A 19,335-nucleotide genomic window follows, 5' to 3' on the forward strand; every position below is an offset into this window, starting at 1 on the left:
AAAGGGACGAAAACTAAAATCGCTTGATAGTTGAGGGATTAAAAACATATTTAACCCTTAAAAAATGGATTGAAATATATGGAACAAATCCCTAAAAGGGAACATGTAAAACTTGTATATGATGTTTAGAGGGTGTATGTAGTGTGAAATTCATTCAGTATATTTGCTATAGTTGTTGTCATTCAAGAACTAACTACAGTGATGTAAATCTGATGCAACTACTATAGAAAACCTCTGTTTCTTGAGAAAGAACAGCAAGAAAGCATACTTTACTTTCTCTTTTATTCTCGAATCTAGGTATTTCTATCCGTTAAATGCATCTGTTACTATAGAGTTGGAGTGTTGGAATATTGAGGGTTGCAATGTTGCCTCTATTGTTTTGGTATTAATATCAACATTAACCAATTTTAGTTTCTAAAACCCACTCAAAAGTCGTCAAACCTCCAACCAACAATATTCATAATAAATGAATCATCACTTTCGGAAAACTAGTCGAAAAAATGTTTCTTTTTTCGTTTCTAATGACTAAAATATCTTCTTTTTTACTTTGTCTCTGTTTTCAAAAGTATGTATGATAAAAAGAAACCCCTTTTCATGCACAGAATGCAATCACCACCATTTCAGAAAAGAGCTCAAAAACCCAAACTTAAGCCAACCCCATTTCAAGAAAGAGAAACCAAAGGAAACCCAACAAATCGAAATCCGAAACGAACCTAGATGCCAAGATCGTAAATAGTGTACTATAGAATTCTAGTTGATGGATTCATCATCCGACAAACAACATAGATGCCAAAAATGGATGTCATGAGTAATTAAAATTTTCACTCTCGAAACTTGGGTATAAATGGACACTAGAAATGGTTGTTAGATGCATTTGCAAACTGTTATGGAGTTTCTAATTCATATGCCAAGTTGAGGTATTTCCATTTCATTTGGGTACCCTAAAAATGTGGAATAAAATGGTTTTTTATATTCTTTACTCTGCTGTATAATTTTTCTTGACTGTGCCATCACGAGGAGAGGGGTCAGAGAGGGAGTGGAAGATGATGAAGGTGTTGGTGAAGAAGGCAAAGTAGAAGATGTCAAACCTTCCGTGTAAAAAAAAGTAGAGAGAGCTGACTAAGTCTCAGAAAAAGAAAAAAATGATGTGACACACCTTTAGTCAGCTCAGCTTAATTTTAACGGCGTTGGTTTTGGAGGACGAGAAATTATAATTTTCTTAAAGACAAGGATCAAAGTGTACTAAAGTTTGAAAGACAGACTAAATCTAAAATTACATAATAGTTGAGGGACTAAAAATATATTTAATCCAAGAATTAAATGTATTTCACATTTTATAATAGTAAAAATTTATTATAATTTCTAATAAATATATTTTTATTTTGTAAAATCTAAAACATCTTCAATGATATATTTTTATAGTATAATGTAAAATATATTTTTAAATATCATTATACAATTCAAAATACATATATATTGTACAAGGTTACAACATGTTCAAATTAAAATAAAGTAATAAATGTTTTGTTTTATTAAAATCCCAAAAAAAGTCCCTTGAGTACATAAACCAGTAAGAGGAGGAGAATAACAGAAACTAGTTAGAGGAGGAGAATAGCACGGAAGAAAAGAAAGAGTACCATTGACAATGGCGTCGGTGGCAGAATCACCGGAATCTGAGACACACCCAGCATCCGACGACTACCCCAAAATCAACAATCCTCAAATCTTTAATCAAACGACGCCGTTTATTGATTACGCTGCTGCGCAAGCCCAGCTTTACCACCGGGTCTTCAACGACAGGGTTGATTCAACAATTGATGCTGCAAAATCCCGTTTCGCCCAAATCCGCTCTACCTCTTACGCTCATTTTAACCAGACCTTGGTAAAATCTCTTTCTCTCTCTCTCCCGCGGAAAAATTCACAAGGAAAATGACCTATGTATAAATTTGATTCGCCAATGTATAATTGGATGACATAACTCATTCCTTTGGTTTGGTTATTCTCTCAAAATTTTTCGTCATCTCATTTGCATGATTTTGATATCTGTTTAGGATTCTTTGGATGACCTCAAGTCTCAGTACAATGCTTATGAAGATCTTTTGTTTGGAAAGATCAAAGGTTTGCATTTTTGTGGTTTTGTTTTTCTGGCGTTAGGTTTCTTCTGTTTTCTACTTATGAACTTTCTCATGTTTAGGGTTTTGTGGTTGATGTTTCATTGCAGAGGGTGTACTTATTGCCGCTTCGCATCCGTTGATTACATGTGGAGCTGCTGCTGCCCTGGGTCTTGTGGTACTTAAGAGTGAGATCCTGTGCCTTTTACTAGTGAACTATGAATTTAGTTCTTGCTTAGGGTATCTGTAAATTTCTTCTTTAACTGTTTTTATTAATTCCCCAAATTGTACTGTCCCAATTTGTCCTGTAACTCTTTAATCTTCGTAATGTATAAATTGGGTGACGATTTTGTATTTGAGGGAGTAATTTGGTGCAAAAAATCATTGGAGGAATAATATCTGTCATTAGTTTAGCTACAACAATGTTTGGACGTGGTAATTCCATAGTTTGAGCGTATACTCTTGATTTTAAAGCTGATGGTATCATTTCTGACTATACGTTATGTTAACAGAAACAATGTTATTGACCTTTTTCTATTTGTTCCTTATGTTATTATATTAGCAAATTATTTATTTTTCTTCAAATTTGGCTATCCTGTAGGGCCTCGGCAGGTCTTGTACTATAACACTTTGCGCCTTTTGGTCAATGAAGAGGTGAGTAATGACCTCATTATATCTCTTGACTTTTCAGGGAGAAAGATGCCGGATTTTAGTTTAATTAATCACGACTTGTATGTTTATCAAAGATGGTGGAACACATTCGATTACTATGCTGTTATAAGTACCATCTCTTGAATGCTAGTGAATATAAATTTCAAATTTGTTGTGTAACTTGTGTTGGACTTAAATGGAGGCGGGGAAAAAAGTCAGTCAATCCTTGAAGCAAGAATGTAAAAAGGGTAGAAGGAACAAGCTTTATTAATGAACATGCTTTATTTGTACTTTTCCTTTGTTACTTTTTACTTTTTATTAATGGTTTAATTACTATTTTGATCCCTATATTTTTGTATTTTGATTTGTTTTGGTCCCAATATTTTTTTTGGTTCAATCAAGTTCCATTATGTATTAAATTAATTCAATGCGGCCTTTTCATTAATTAGTATTAACGTTGTTTGGAAGGTGCACGTGTCAGTTGAATAAAAGACTTAATTAGTAAATTGATCCTTATAGTTTTCTTTTAAATTAGTTGAGTCCCTATATTTTTTACATGGAAATAATATGGTCCCTTTTTCATCAGCATTGTTCCCCACGGATTTTGGAAACAAATCCAAAAGTCACAACTGGTTCATGTGTCCTTTTTTGTATTGGAATAAAGGAGTTGATCTTGTATCTAAAAGAGGTGATTTTGGTGGGATGGTGTTGCCGGAGAAGAAGGGTTTATAGTGCGAGAAGAGGGTTTGGACTCACCTGGTCATAATGTTGATTTCATGAAAGGGATCACATTGTCTCTGTTTAGGTAATATAGGACTTGGGATTAAAGTACAAAAGATTTAGAGTGAATATGAGAGAGTGTGTTTAAAACCCCTCTCAAGGGTTTCATATTTGTAATATCTTGAGATACGTCAGATACAAGAACATAAGAGAATTCCTAAAAGACTAGGTTTAGCACAAAGCCGCACCTAAGAATAAATCTTATTAAAGATCATTTATTCTAACAATAGGGACTCAATTGACTCCAAAAAAGAATATATGGACTATAGGAACCAAATTAATAACTAAACCTTTTATTAGACTGGCACATGGTCACCTTCCAAACAACATTAATGTCAATTTAGTGGAAGGAATCACTTTGAATCGATTTAACACATAATGAGACTTGATTGAATAAAAAAAAATGTTTGGACCAAAACAAATCAAAGACCAAAATATAGGAACCAAAATAGTAATTAAACCTTTTATTAATTGTAGTCCATATGCAAAAATAGTAGAGCTTAGAACTTTTACTCACTAATGTACAAACTGGCATAATATTATGATAAACATCCAAGCATTTGGACTGGGGAACTCACACTCCAAAGCTAGCTTTTAAGTGGGGGAATCAAGCAGTTAAATACTTCACCAAACATGCCATACTACTTGATATGGTACTTAGGCACCCGATAATACCAAGTCTAGGAGGTTTTCACACTACAACAGTTTACTCGTTGACATTTTACTCAACTTCTTTGTTGGTCATAATACTTCAGTGATCAGAGTCCTCCATAGGCAGTCCTTTCTGATATACTAACAACCAACTCCCATACTAATTGATGCATCCTAGCACTTTGGGAAACCCACCTTTCAAATTTGGTACTTAGGCACCTTGTAATATCCTTGTTCCTATTCATTAGTTAGAACCTTTCACTAGTAAGGACCCTGTATAGGTATTCCTACTTGAGAATTAAACTGTAAAATAATTCTAGAGGGCTTGATTGATCCCTCTCATAATCTTCTATTTATAAAAATAAATTGATATAAGAGTACATGATAAATAGGGTAACCCTAGACAAAATATAATCATGATAAATAGGATAATCCTTGACACAATATAATGATGATAAATAGGATAAATATCCTAACACTCCCCCTCAAGCTGGAGCATACAAATTGTATGTACCAAGCTTGGAACAAATAAACTCAATCCGAGGACCCCTTAATGACTTGGTCAATACATCTGCGAGTTGATCGTTTGACCCAATAAACTCAGTACATATTTCTTTAGTCAACAACTTTTCACGAACAAAATGACAATCAATTTCTATATGTTTAGTCCTCTCGTGAAACACTGGATTTGATGCAATGTGGAGAGCAGTTTGATTGTCACAATACATCTTCATAGCATGGATGTAACAAAATTTAAGCTCTTGAAGGAATTGTTTCACCCATATAAGTTCACATGTTAGTGACGCCATTGCCCTATAAGGTTGATCGAGCTACTACATTATGTTTCTTACTTTTCCAAGAAATAATATTTCCTCCTAGAAAAACACAATATACTGTAGTAGACCGTCTATCAATAGGTGAACCTGCCCAATCTGCATCACAATACCCAGAGACCTGAATGCTTCCTTTATCTTCATATAACAATCCTTGCCCGGGAGCCTTCTTTAGATATCTTAGAATGCGAATGAGAACATTTCAATGGTCAACACATGGAGCTTGCACGAACTGACTAACCACTCCAACTGCAAAGGATAGATCTGGCCTTGTAATAGTAAGATTAATCAGTTTTCCAACCAGCCTCCTATACCTCTCTGGATCGGAGAATAATTCACTTTCTTCTGTCCTTAATTTCTGGTTTGGGTCTATGGGACTACTTGAGAATTAAATTGTAAAATAATTCTAGAGGGCTTGATTGATCCCTCTCACAATCTTCTATTTATAAGAATAAATTGATACAAAAGTACATGATAAATAGGGTAACCCTAGACACAATATAATCATGATAAATAGGGTAATCCTAGACACAATATAATCATGATAAATAGGGTAACCCTTAACACAATATAATGATGATAAATAGGGTAACCCTTGACACAATATAATGATGATAAAATAGGATAAATATCCTAACACTCCCCCTCAAGCTGGAGCATACAAATTGTATGTACCAAGCTTGGAACAAATAAACTCAATCCGAGGACCCCTTAATGACTTGTTCAATACATCTGCGAGTTGATCGTTTGACCCAATAAACTCAGTACATATTTCTTTAGTCAACAAATTTTCACGAACAAAATGACAATCAATTTCTATATGTTTAGTCCTCTCGTGAAACACTAGATTTGATGCAATGTGGAGAGCAGCTTGATTGTCGCAATACATCTTCATAGTATGGATGTCACAAAATTTAACCTCTTGAAGGAATTGTTTCACCCATAGAAGTTCACATGTTAGTGATGCCATTGCCCTATACTCGGCTTCCGCAGTTGATCGAGCTACTACATTCTGTTTCTTACTTTTCCATGAAATAACGTTTCCTCCCAGAAAAACACAATATCCTGTAGTAAACCGTCTATCAATAGGTGAACCTGCCCAATCTGCATCACAATACCCAGAGACCTGAATGCTTCCTTTATCTTCATATAACAATCCTTGTCCGGGAGCCTTCTTTACATACCTTAGAATGCGAATGAGAGCATTCCAATGGTCAACACATGGAGCCTGCATGAACTGACTAACCACTCCAATTGCAAAGGATAGATCTGGCCTTGTAATAGTGAGATAAATCAGTTTTCCAACCAGCCTCCTATAGCTCTCTGGATCGGAGAATAATTCACCTTCTTTTGTCCTTAATTTCTGGTTTGGGTCCATGAGACTATCTATCGGTCTGCAATCAATCATGCCTGTTTCTTGTAATATATCAAGAGCATACTTCCTTTGGGAGATTACAACTCCATCTTTTGATTGCGCTACTTCAATGCCTAAGAAGTATTTGAGACTTCCAAGATCCTTGGTATGAAAATGTCCACACAAGTACTCTTTTAGTTGTGATATTCCAACAGCATCATTTCCTGTGATGACAATATCATCAACATATACTATTAAGTAAACACATTTCCCGAGAGAAAAATGACAGTAAAAAACCGAATGGTCTGCTTCAATGCGTTTTAGCCCAAATTTTTGAACAATGGAGCTAAACTTTCCGAACCAAGCACGTGGAGATTGCTTGAGGCCATATAGAGATCGATGCAGTTTGCATACCATACTAGACTCCCCTGAGCAACAAACCCAGGAGGTTGCTCCATATAAACTTCTTCCTCAAGATCACCATGTAAGAAGGCATTCTTGATATCCAATTGATGAAGTGGTCAGTGACGAACGGCTGCCATGGCAAAGAAGAGGCGAATAGTAGTCACCTTGGCTATAGGAGAGAAAATGTCACAATAATCAAGATCATAAACCTGAGTGTAACCTTTTGCAACAAGCCGAGCTTTGAGTCGATCGATTTCACCATCAGGGCCGACTCTAACTGCATACACCCATCGACAACTAACCGCCTTTTTGCCCGGGGGAAGGGACATCAGCTCCCAAGATTACTGTGGTCAAGAGCCTGCATTTCTGCAATCATAGCTTGTCGCCGTCCCAGATGATCAAGTGCTTCTTTCACATTCTTGGGTATAACAACAGAGGACACTAAGGATAAAAGAGAAAAATAGGAGGGTGACAATCGATGATAGCTAAGAAAATTATATATGAGATAAGAGTTTCGAATGGAGCGAGTACCTTTTCTGAGGGCAATAGGCCATGCTGAATCATTTTCACCAGGAGGCGTGAGAGGAGGTGACGAGTGAGAAGAATCTGAAGTAGGAGATTCACCATTGTCTTGGGGAGGTGGACTATCCATTGGGGCCTTGTATAGGATGATCTGAGTATGTGGAGAAACGAGTGTAGGAGGATTGTGATCAATACTTGGAATGACAGAGACAATGGAACTACTTGACTCAGCCATTGGAATAGGAAGGACCTGCTGGAGGATAGAAACATCCTGAGCAGATGGAGAGAAGTAAGGAGTCTGTTCAAAGAATGTGACATTGGCAAACATGTAATACTTCTTAGTTTCAGGAGAGTAACACCAATATCCTTTTTGAAGTTGAGAATAGCCTAAGAAGACACATTTGAGAGCGCGAGCGGAGAGTTTGTCGACCTGGAGACATGTCATGAACAAAATATACACAGCCAAACACTCGGGGAGATGTATGAAAGAGAGGATCGTTAGGAAACAAAATGGAGAAAGGGACTTTATTATCAAGAGAGGAGGAGGGCATCCTATTAATAAGATAACATGCTGTTAAGATGACATCCCTCAGTGATAAACATGAATATGGGCACCAAGCAAAAGGGTACGGGCAATTTCAACCAAGTGTTTATTTTTTCGTTCTACTGTACCATTTTGCTGCGGTGTATGAGGAAAAGTAGACTGATGTAAGATACCATGGGAACTCACGATGGCAAAAAAGGAGGATGAGAAATACTCTTTTGCATTATCACTTCTTAATATTTTGATTACTTGACCAAATTGATTCTTGATTTCATTCAAAAAGGATGTAAAGATAGCTAACAATTCAGAATGATTTTTCATAAGATAAACCTAAGTACATCTTGAATATTCAAAATATCTAAAACCAAAGGAGGTGATACAACTAGCTCCCCATATACTAGAATGGATGACGGAAAACTAGAATTACATATTGATTGAGACCTTTTAGGAAAGGAAAATCTAACATGTTTTCCTAATTGACATGACTCACATTCTAAGGTTTGGAAACCACTAAGTTCAAGACACATCTTTTTTAATTTGGACAAATGAGGATGGCCAAGTCAATCATGTAGCAATTTAGGATTAAGAGCAGCAACACAGGACACCCTTGGATGAGATCCAAAATGGTATAATCCGCCAACTTCATATCCTTCTCCAATCTGTCTCCCCGAACCACACTCCCTTATAACAAAAGATTTATGATCAAAGGTTATTGAACAATTTAACATTTTGGTCAACTGGCTTAAGGAAATTAAATTAAAAGGACAATTAGGAACAAAAAGGACAGAGTTGGGATTGAGGGAGGGAGACAAAGAAACATGACCGACTCCTTTGGAGGAAGTTTTAGATCCATTTGCAAGGGTTATGAAATGAAGTTTTTCTCGAAAGGAAATAGATGAGAACAAAGAGGTATTCCCGTAAATGTGATCAGAAGCACCTAAGTCAATTACCCATGAAGTTTGACCTTCCATAGATTGAGAAACGTAGGCTATTGATGTACTCGGAGATTGAGATGTGTGTGCCAAGCTGTTAGACTTTAACCTTAAATACTCTTGATATTAATCCTCGGAAAACTTAAAAGTGGAAGTTTCAGTCTTCGAAATGGAAGTACTGCTAGACACCATCTCTGAAGAAGACGAATAGTACCAACGAGGAACAAGAAAACCCTAAGGGTTTATACGGACGAATCTATGACGTCGGCGGACGACGGCCGGTGGTCAGCGGCGGTGGCCGGCGGCAGACGGTGGCGAGCGACGCCGGACTGTGGCGCCAGACAGATGCTACGAGACAGAAACTAGAACGGGATCGACTCGCTGTAATACCAACTTGAGAATTAAACTGTAAAATAATTCTAGAGGGCTTGATTGATCCCTCTCATAATTTTTTATTTATAAAAATAAATTGATATAAGAGTACATGATAAATAGGGTAACCCTAGACACAATATAATAATGATAAATAGGGTAACCATAGACACAATATAATAATGATAAATAGGGTAATCCTTGACATAATATAGTGATGATAAATAAGATAAATATCCTAACATTCCTTCTTGAGACACTGACAAAGAATTTTGATATCAATTGTGAAACACCCAAGTACCTAGGGAACCCACAAAAGCTGGCTAAAATGGGAAGAACTGAGCATCCATACTACTCAGTGTGGGACTTAGGCATCTCATAATACTCAGTTCCTTATCTTTTTACTATAAATATTAGTATCAATTGAAGTGGACATCAATGTGAGTTGTGATTTGTAATACAAACGAATGTTATAAAACTCATTATTTTCTTTTCACTTGGTTGTGAAAAATGCTCGCATTTTGTTCACTAGAAATCCAATGATATGCATGTGTTGAAGACCATGCAAATCTGCACAGTAACCTCGATTATACCATTGGCATTTGTTTTTGGATGCAGTCTATGATTTCTAGAGCCCATGCTGAAGTTAAAGAGTTGCGACAATCAATTCAACTTTTAAAGGCTGAAGGTGAAAAGTTGGAGGTAAAACTATATCTCATTTGATATGGGAGTATAGTCTTACAGAGCTTGTAATATTTAATTTTCAATATTTCATGCATTAACAGTTTCTGTGATATAGATTCCATGCATCTTAGATTATAGTGGTATCTTATTGTTCTCTTGTATATTGATTTGCCATTAATTATCCTTGTAATTCTCTTATATTATAAATCCATTCTGTCTGGTGGAACTATCACTCAAGCATATTTTCAGAAGGTCAAGATGCATTTACATCAATTGTTCTATCAAAAAGAAGTTTGGTCTCTGTAGAATAATATCATTGTCTTTTCAAAGATAAAATCTAGGAATCACAAGTCCTAGCTCATTATTGAATCCAAGAATGACATGTCCTAGCTCATTGTTGGGAAGAGACAAGCTCCTTTAACAACAGACACTATTGGGTGCGTTTTAAAAATAAAAAACTGTAGTAGTTATTACAAGATACTCCATCTAGTCTTTAATATAAAAATCTTCTTACATAAAAACACAGACCAATAAAAGTAATTTATTTAGTTTCTTTTGTTGAATTTTCAAAACAATGTTAATAATGTACCAAAACATTCAAATTATTTAATAAGGGCAACCTATAACATCCTAAAAATAGTAGAAAACTATCTTTAAGATTACTGCATTTACTGGCATTAAGCAAATCTGGTCACACCAAAGTACATAGCGTGTGTGTGTGTGTATATATATATATATAAAGTGTAATTAAGGTCCTATGTTTTTCAAAAGAAACTAGCCTCTGAATATTACTGCAAAAAGAGAGAGTATCACTACACAATATATATACTATATCATATATCTAGTACTCTTGTCTTCCACTTCAACCAACTCTCTTAAGGTCTAGCTTCATCGTCACTTGCAGCCTCATCTACTCATGCAATAATTGCGATCATAGCAAAAGCGAAATGATAGAGGGAGAGAGAGGGAGAGGGAGAGGGAGAGGGAGAGGGAGAGGGAGAGGGAGAGGAGGGGGGGAGGGGGGAGGGGGGAGGGGGAGAGAGAGGGAGAGGGAGAGGGAGAGGGGGAGGGAGAGGGAGAGGGAGATTTATATACTGAAATTTTCACAAACTCAACTGCAGTAAACCAACTTTATAAGATGGTATCAGAGCTTCTTATCTTGATTCTATTAAGAGTCACTCATTATATTATACATGTACCAAATCCAATAATGTTGCACGTGAGGGTGCATTGGGAAAACACCCAAGTCCCACATCAACTAGAAATAGTGTTAAAATATGATATATAAGTGGAGTCAATCCTCACCTAATAAGTTAGTTTTATATGGTTGAGTTGAGTTAGACTTAAAGTATTTTGTAAGAGAAAGACACGGGATTTACTATCACCCAAATTACCTTAGAATGTAAATATACAATATTGAACTCTATTTACATTTTGTATAATATCAACAATCAACGGAAAAAATCCACCAAAGCCTTAGCTAAGAGATTTGGATATTGACATCCATATAAAATTACTAGGTGGAAATGGATAACCTCCTTTTCAAATGGGTGGAACCCTCAATTTTCCGAAGCATCTTCTCATCACTTCCATCAAAATCCTCTCCTAAAATACTCCAAATTTTATAAATATTATATAGGTCATATTTCTAATCAATACAGGGCTAAACAGTGCATTACAATCTAATGATGGTGCTAGAGGCCGTCTCATTGATGTCTGAATCATGGCAATGCTAGTGTTACTATACTAGATCCAAGATAGAATTCGATCTTAGGGCCAAAATTAGTTCCACAAAATTGCTTAGTGAGGTAAGAATTGCCCTAGCTCTTTGGGGACTGTATTTTATCCATATATCCAATTGATGAAATTTCAACACTAACTTCTCAAAACAATTATGATTAGGAGATAGGGTACCCTGCTAATTTGATGCAATGTGGCTAGGGACTTAGTAGTGACTCATTGACCTAGTAATTTGACTGAGATAAATGTTGGCATTCTACATAACAAAGGCGATACTCTTAAAGATTCTTATGGGGAGTATGACTTTACACTATCCCTTTAATATCATGGGATTGACCTATGAATTCGAGATAATCTATTTGGCAAGAGAGTGAACTACCCAAACAGACTTTAAAGTATATGTTAGAAAAAAGAATAAGAGGAGGGATTTGTGGGTCTTGGTTAGTTATGGGGTTTGATTAACCTACAGGTAAAAGTAAACCCTCTTGGTCCATCTGGGAGGGTTATCTCTCTGTTTTGTGTAATAGACTGGAAACCCAGTGTGGAAGGAGAGTGCTCCTTTGGGTATACACTTGTGTATTTGTCTTTCTGTTCTTTAGTGCAGTAAATCATTCTTTCTTTCCAAATTTTTCTCTCTTTGGTTCTTGGAAAGACTTGATTCTTTGGTTTAAAGAAAGAAATTAAATCATCTCGTCACTTTGACTGGTATTTCTGTTCAAATATTAATGGTATACTTGTTGTTTTCAGAAGAGTGCATTACATGCAGAGGAGCAATTCTTACATGGAAGGACGAAACTCAGGTTTGCAACTTTTGGAAGAGGAGCCGAATGGTTTTGTATTTATGCATTGATAACAATAATTTTTAAATATTTCTAATTTATAATAACAGACAAGCAGGAAAGCAGATCCGGAATGTGATTCACTCAGCACATAAAGTTGAAAGACGAGCACATGGTAAGCAAAATATTGTAATTTCTTTTATAAGGATACCCAACCTAATAAGTTAGTAGAGGGACCTTTCACTTTTGGTTTTGATGTTTTGGCTTGGTCTTGGTATGCTAGGTTTGAAAGATATCCTTGGAGAACTCCCTAAAAGAGAAGCATCCCTTTTCCGATCACAGGTAATTATTCTATTAGCAGAGTCCGGTGTCTCATTGCTTAGGTTTAGATGAAAGTTTTCAAGAGCTCAACCCATGAAATAGCATCATGAAATATGTAAAAATTTTTTTAACTTCATTTTAGACATTCTTAACGTGAAATAATTGTAGCTATAATATATAAGAATTCAATACATACTTACAAGACCCAATCAGGCATTAGTTTAATTATAGGATTGGGCATAACTCAACTTGTGATTATTTAGATCTGTTGATGATAGAGTATGGAAGGTTTATGAGAGGAGAAGGAAGAGTAGAGAAAGTTAGAAAGGTAAGGGGGGGAGTTGTTTAGAAGCCTGACTGTAATAACAGTTAGGAAGAGGTGGGAATGAGCTGCTATAAATAGAGCTCTTGTATTTTTGTTTGAGGGTAGTTAGTATTCTTTTTGTAAAGACAGGACTTTGACCTGTGGAGGGGGATTAGGCTCCCGTAGATATCACTATACTTGTACATTGTTTGTTTGGCAATACAGAAACACTATCTTTTTTTCCATCTGAGTTCTTGTTTGCTGGTGTGTGTGAGTGGGCTGGATAGGTCTCTTTTCCAGAAACCCATCAGTTGAGCTTTTTCCATCTGTTATTTTGATAGGATATGAATGTGGACATTAGAAGGAAGGGAAGACAATAACAAAATATAGTTGAGAGGGGTTTGGGGGTCTGCTAGGACAGTTAGGAAGCAGGGGGTAGGATAACTGTCCTGGTGGGGTGTTATGTTCAGATTAGGAGGAGTCTTTAAATAGGGAAAGGGTTGTCTAGGGAGGGGACTTTTTGGAGAGTTTTGTAGATTGAGCTTAGGCTCTTTGTGAAGGGGAAACCCTTGGAGGAGAGAGGGCTCTCTTATTCTTGTATTTTCAAGAATAATACAACAAGGCTGTTGCAGTGTTTCTGTGTGTGTTTTCAGATTTCTGGTTTCAAGAAACCTAACATATTTCCTTTTTAAAATTGAAAACGAGTACATATTCAGATTAAAAAGCATGCTGTAAATACCTAACCTAATCCCAAAATCATGGGATTACTTATATAGATTTGTGATATAAATCCAAGTTGAGAGAATCTTGAAACATTTTTCTCTATCATATTTTGATAGGATATGTAATGTATATGTTAGGAGGAAAAATATTAAAAAGTAGTTGTTAGTAGGTTATTAGGGTGAGTGAGGCTTCCTACATATAGTTGGGGGGTCTTTGTGTGCAGGGGACGATTTTTGATAGTTTGGAGAAGGGTTAACAGGATCTTTGGCATCCTGTGTGAAGGGAACATTGTCCCTTGGCTGCTCTCATACTGTAGTTGTGCTCAGAATCAATAATAATAGTTCTACGCAGTGAGTATAGGTGGTTGCAGTGGGTTTTTCCAGGTTTCCTCTATCTAGGAACCTAACATATTTTGATTCTTAAGTTGATATCAAAGCTCATTTCATGGTGGCTTGGCATTTCAAAAACTCAAAGCTCCCTCTAGCCGACAGTCTAACTGTCCAGCTGTTGTTATTGGTGCCAGTTTAGCATAGTTGATAGTTGTCTTGGACAGCCAAGGATCTTCCAGTTGACTAACCCATTGTGCTTTGTCAGTCTTCATTTAGTAATGAGACCTCATGTTTTTGCATTAACAACTTCTTCAGCATGTGTTCCCAGATGCTGCCCTTGTAACTGTCATTGACCTCCTCGTTTGTTCCAATCTATTTACCTAAGCATATATATGTTGATCATGCTGTCCTCACTTGAATCCATCTGTGTTTTTTTTCTGTCTTACATAGCTTCTAAACTAGGGTTGTTTGGCTTCTCCTTGTTAGCATATATGAAAATACCCAATAATGTTTTTTTTTTCTAAATTTTACCTTATTTGGTTTGGTTATTTGCAAGGAAGGGGAAGGGAAATTTTTTCTCACCCCTCATATTGGAGAATTTTGAAGGGTGAGTGTTACGTATCCGAGTAGGAAATGTAATTAAACATGATCACAATAAGTAGAAAAGACAATGAATGAATGATAATGGATGAATGAATCTTTTTTTATTGATGGTAATATGTGAATAAACAATAATAAACAATAACTGGGAGCATAACCTCCTTCAATTACTTGGGAGCATAACCTCCCTCACAGGCCGCCTGTCAACAAACTCAATAATCAAAAGCATGCCCTAAACAATAGCATCTAGCTTTATTTATATTAAATATTTCCCTAGAATATAATTCTATTTACTATAATTAACTTATACTGAATATTTTTCTAGGATATAATTCTATTTACTATAATTAACTTCCTAGGATATAGCCTTATTTACTATAATTAACTTATACTGAATATTTCCCTAGGATATGGCCTTATTTACTATAATTATTTCTAAATATTTTCCGCCTATCCTAACCGCTGTCCCAGTTAGGATGGTCACTCTTCAACCGATCGGCTTCAGCTCTTCACCGCCTTCCACCGTTCGGCTTGCTTCCCCTCGCCTCCTACCGTTCGGCTCCCCTACCTCCTAATGTTCGACTCCCCTGCCTTCTATCCTATCACCTAGTATCATATCATTACACTCCGCTGCAGAACAATCTTGTCCTCAAGGTTGGAACCGGGGGAGCTTGATCTCATGGCTCCTCTTCAATTAAAGTTTGGGGGTTTGGGTGGTGGCAATTCCTCCTCGTCATCCGCCAATATCACGACTCTCAAGCTCTTGTCCGAGCAGTGGTGACCAGGACCGAACGGTCCCCCACACCTGATACACCTTCTCTCCTCTCTCCGTTTTAGGGATTCTGAATAAGGCATATTCCTGGTGTTTCTCCCATTATTATCACTACCCTCCTTCCGTACTGACCCCACACTCTTGGCGTCTCCCGATCAGCCTGGGTGATAGTGATTGGCTCCGGACCGCTCGGCGACTCTCGATCGGCTTGGCTTATAGCGATTTGCCCCAGGCCGTGTCTCCTCACCGTTCGTTCGTTCCAAAGACGATGGGTTCTTTGTCACGCTCCAATCCCAGCCTTTGTCCTGCCCTGGGCCTCCTCGACATCCCTTGTAATTCTCATAGCCACACATATCTTATTTTTCATTTGCAATTGCTAAACTTTTACATGATCGTTTGAGACATCTTCACTTGTCAAAATTAAAAAATGATCATTGCACTTCATAGTCTTCAAATTTTAGAATGTGATGTTAGCTAGGAAAACATGCTAGATCTTCTTTCCCTAAAAAGTCTTAATCAAGATGTAATTATGGTTTTAGTCACTCGTTCAGATAGTTGGGGATCAAGTTGTGTTTAATCTTCTAGTTTTACATATTTTGTTACTTTCATTGATATATATTCCAAATATACTTGGATATATCTTATGAAAGATCATTCTAAACTACCGGCTATCATTACATTCTTTTTTTGAATGAAAACAAAAGTCAATTTGGCCAAGTAATTATAATTTCTCAGCAGTTTTAAGTTCACATGACATTTTATACCAGTTTACTTGTTTTTACACACCTCAATAAAATGGTATTGTAGAGAGAAAAAGCAGACACTTAGTTCAGATTGCTCGTACCTAATTGCTTGGTGCCAATATATCGGTTCATCATTATGGTGATGATATCTTAAAAAGTTTGTATTCTTATTAATAGAATGTCCTTTTCTTCAACAATAAAGTTCCTTATCCCATTTTTTCTTCCCAAATGATCATCTCCTTCATGTTTCCCCCACGTTTTTTGTTGTGTAGGTTTTGGTTATTATTTATCTCTATGGTTGGATAAACTCTTTGCCAATGTGGTTAAATGTGTATTCTTGGGCTATTCTCGACTTCAAAACGGGTATTGTTTTTACTCTCCAAAAACCAATAAGTACAATATGTATGCTAATACATTTTTTGTACAAACTCTTTTCTTCTCCTCGTATGTCCAAGATGTTTATTCCATCAAGTAGGTTCCAAAATGACTAGTCCAATGCTCCCAGGTGAATCGTCTTCATCAAGTTTGTCTTAGCTATCACAAGATGTCTCTTTTATACCATTTTTTGTCTTTTATTACTATTCCTAAAAGTGTGAATGAAACACTCTTTTATATCATTAAATCGGACAAGTTTACATGTTCACTCACTGCTTTCGAGTTAACTCGGAAGCAAACTCGGTTTTGGAATAGAATCGTGGGATCAGAGGTGGAATTAGTGGAATCGATTGAACTCGTGAGTTTGCTCTTGATTTGGTAAGTTCGACTATAGCAATTTTTTTTTTCGCAAAAGAAAATCATTTTAAGGCTCATTTTCCAGATTAGGGTTTTAGACATGGTCTCTTTTGTCCTGGTTTTTTGCTTCCTTGGTCTCTTGCGAATCCATCTCATTGTCACATTGTGTCACTGTTGCTCACTATCTGTGCTGTTTGGCCATGCGTTGCTGTCGCACAAGGTTGCCCAAGGTTACCGTTACCCATCATCGCCATTGGTCGCCATCACATTGGTGGTTTGTTTTATGGATCTTCCTATGCTGCTTTACTGTTGCGGTGGCTGGTAAGGCAGAGGGCCTTGGAAGATGATTTTTGAGTTTAGAGTTTCTGTTGACCATATGGGCCTCAAAGATGGTTTTTGGATGCCAAAGTTTAGACACCTTTTTATTATATTAAATATGTTATATATAATTAATTAAAATTATTATAAAAATAATGGTTTGGAAATATAAAAAAATATTTAGAAATATATAATATCATTAACTAATAATAATAATAATAATACTTCAATAAAAAAATATAAAAATTATTTATAATATCATATAACAATAAATTATTATAATATTTATAAATATTTTAATATTTACGATCCGAGTTTACTAAAGTCTAACAAATTTTCTTTCCAAACATGCCCCATACTATAGGAGTTGAAGTTTGCTTAGGATAGGAAACATTTTCTTCAATATTGATAAGTGTGGATGACCCAAGTGAAAATACAAAAGTTTGGGAGATGTCTTTTACTAATTTGTTGACCCATACCACACTCCCTCATAACAATAAAATTGCCACAAAAACTTATTGGATAATTTAATGACTTAGTTAACTGACTTAGAGAAATAAGGTTAAAAGGAAAAGTCGGGACAAAAAGAACACACTTTTACATCCAAGGAAGAAATGGAAGCTTGACCAATTCTCTGGAAAGCAATTTTGGACCATTGGCTAAAGTAAGAAAATGAGGAACTCTCGGAGACGAAATGGAAGAATGAGGGAATTATACCGAAAATATGATGAGAAGCACCCAAATCAAGTATCCATGGACTCTAAATTTCCACGGTTTGAGAAATGCAAGTTGGTGTGATAATCGCTTCTGCACTTATATGGTGGAATCACACTTTTTCTTTTGGAGGTATTGCATGTTTCTTGTCTTCTATTGACCCTCCACCTTTGGTATTAATTTATATCTGCTTCATAATGGATGTTATATTTCTGTATAATGTTTTGTAATTGAAAAGGATGATTTCCTTGAACTTTACTTGGTCTCATGGTTGTCGTTAACCTTCCTAGCTTTCTGCTTCTTGTTTGGTCCATTAAAAAATTCTTGACAGACAAGTGTTTGAGCGTCTGCTGGGTTTAGGCTGAAAATTTGGAATAATAACTTAGGTTGAAAAATGAACTACTCCTTTGCTGTCATACTGAGCCATCACTTGTAGTTGATGTTAATATAACACATTTCTTATACGGAGTGTTGCGACTAATAACAGCTATTAAGGAATAGAGTATCAACAGACTTTGCTTTTAGTGATTTAAATTTTGTATTGTCTGGTTGACAGGTTTCCCAACTTGCTTCTGAGGCAAAGAAAGAAAAAAGTACCTTGACCAAGGAGATCTCCAAAATTAGCAACTATGGCATCTCGGTTTGAGAGACTCTGCTTCAGCATTTTCTAATTTAAGTCCATCTGAGTCTTCTGATCAAGAGCATCGTCTGGTGATCTTTTCAGGACTAACAAAATTCTGTTGTTATATTATAATATATAATATTGTAAATCCCTTCGGTTCGTGAAGTTTGCCTGAGAGGGAGGTTTCATGCCCAGAGTAAAGAGAATGTTAATTAAAACGCATAAAGTGGCGTAACTTCACAGAAATGAAATTTTGTGCGGTCTCTGTTTTCACAATTTATAAAGTTCAGTAGGCTACGGTGACATTGTAGTACAATGCATCAGTATGACTCATTTTACATACATATTGGGAATGTTCATATTGAATTTGTTACAAATCAATATGAGCATGACTCAGTTCAAAACTTCATTTGACATTTTGGAGTTGTTACAAGTTACAAATCCTTGAGCATTGCTTGTTTATAATTGTTGAACCTCGCGTTGAGTTGGGAAATCAGTCTAATGGATTGGGTTATTTGTTTTAATTTAATAATTTTCTTTTTCTAAATGTTTTAGCCAACTCAATTTGTCTTGTGCAAAAAAATAATGTTTGTTTAAATAATTTAAAGTTTTAAGATTAAATTTTACTATTAATAAATATTATGTAATTTTTAAATATTTAATAATTGAAAAATAACTTGAATATTAAAAAAGTTTATAATTTAAGATTGAGAGAGAGAGAGGAGAGAGACGGGACATAAGAATGAGAGAGTAGAATGGGTTGAGAAAAAAAATTAGAAGACATGTCACAATGAACGTA

General features: G+C 35.9%; 1 protein-coding gene across 1 annotated transcript; it reads left to right on the forward strand.

The window, feature by feature from the left end:
• Positions 1 to 1,575: 1,575 nt before the first annotated feature.
• LOC124843813 (alanine-tRNA ligase) lies at positions 1,576 to 19,060 on the forward strand. Its single transcript, XM_088115992.1, has 9 exons — positions 1,576 to 1,882; positions 2,052 to 2,118; positions 2,222 to 2,299; positions 2,713 to 2,765; positions 9,774 to 9,857; positions 12,327 to 12,379; positions 12,469 to 12,533; positions 12,642 to 12,700; positions 18,471 to 19,060. The coding sequence occupies exons 1-9, from the start codon at positions 1,646 to 1,648 to the stop codon at positions 18,558 to 18,560; spliced, it is 786 nt and encodes a 261-aa protein (XP_087972118.1). The 5' UTR covers positions 1,576 to 1,645; the 3' UTR covers positions 18,561 to 19,060.
• Positions 19,061 to 19,335: the final 275 nt, after the last annotated feature.

The sequence above is a fragment of the Vigna umbellata genome, chromosome 5 (assembly GCF_029865625.1).
Source record: "Vigna umbellata cultivar VRB3 chromosome 5, Vumbellata_1.0, whole genome shotgun sequence".
NCBI classification, from domain to species: domain Eukaryota; kingdom Viridiplantae; phylum Streptophyta; class Magnoliopsida; order Fabales; family Fabaceae; genus Vigna; species Vigna umbellata.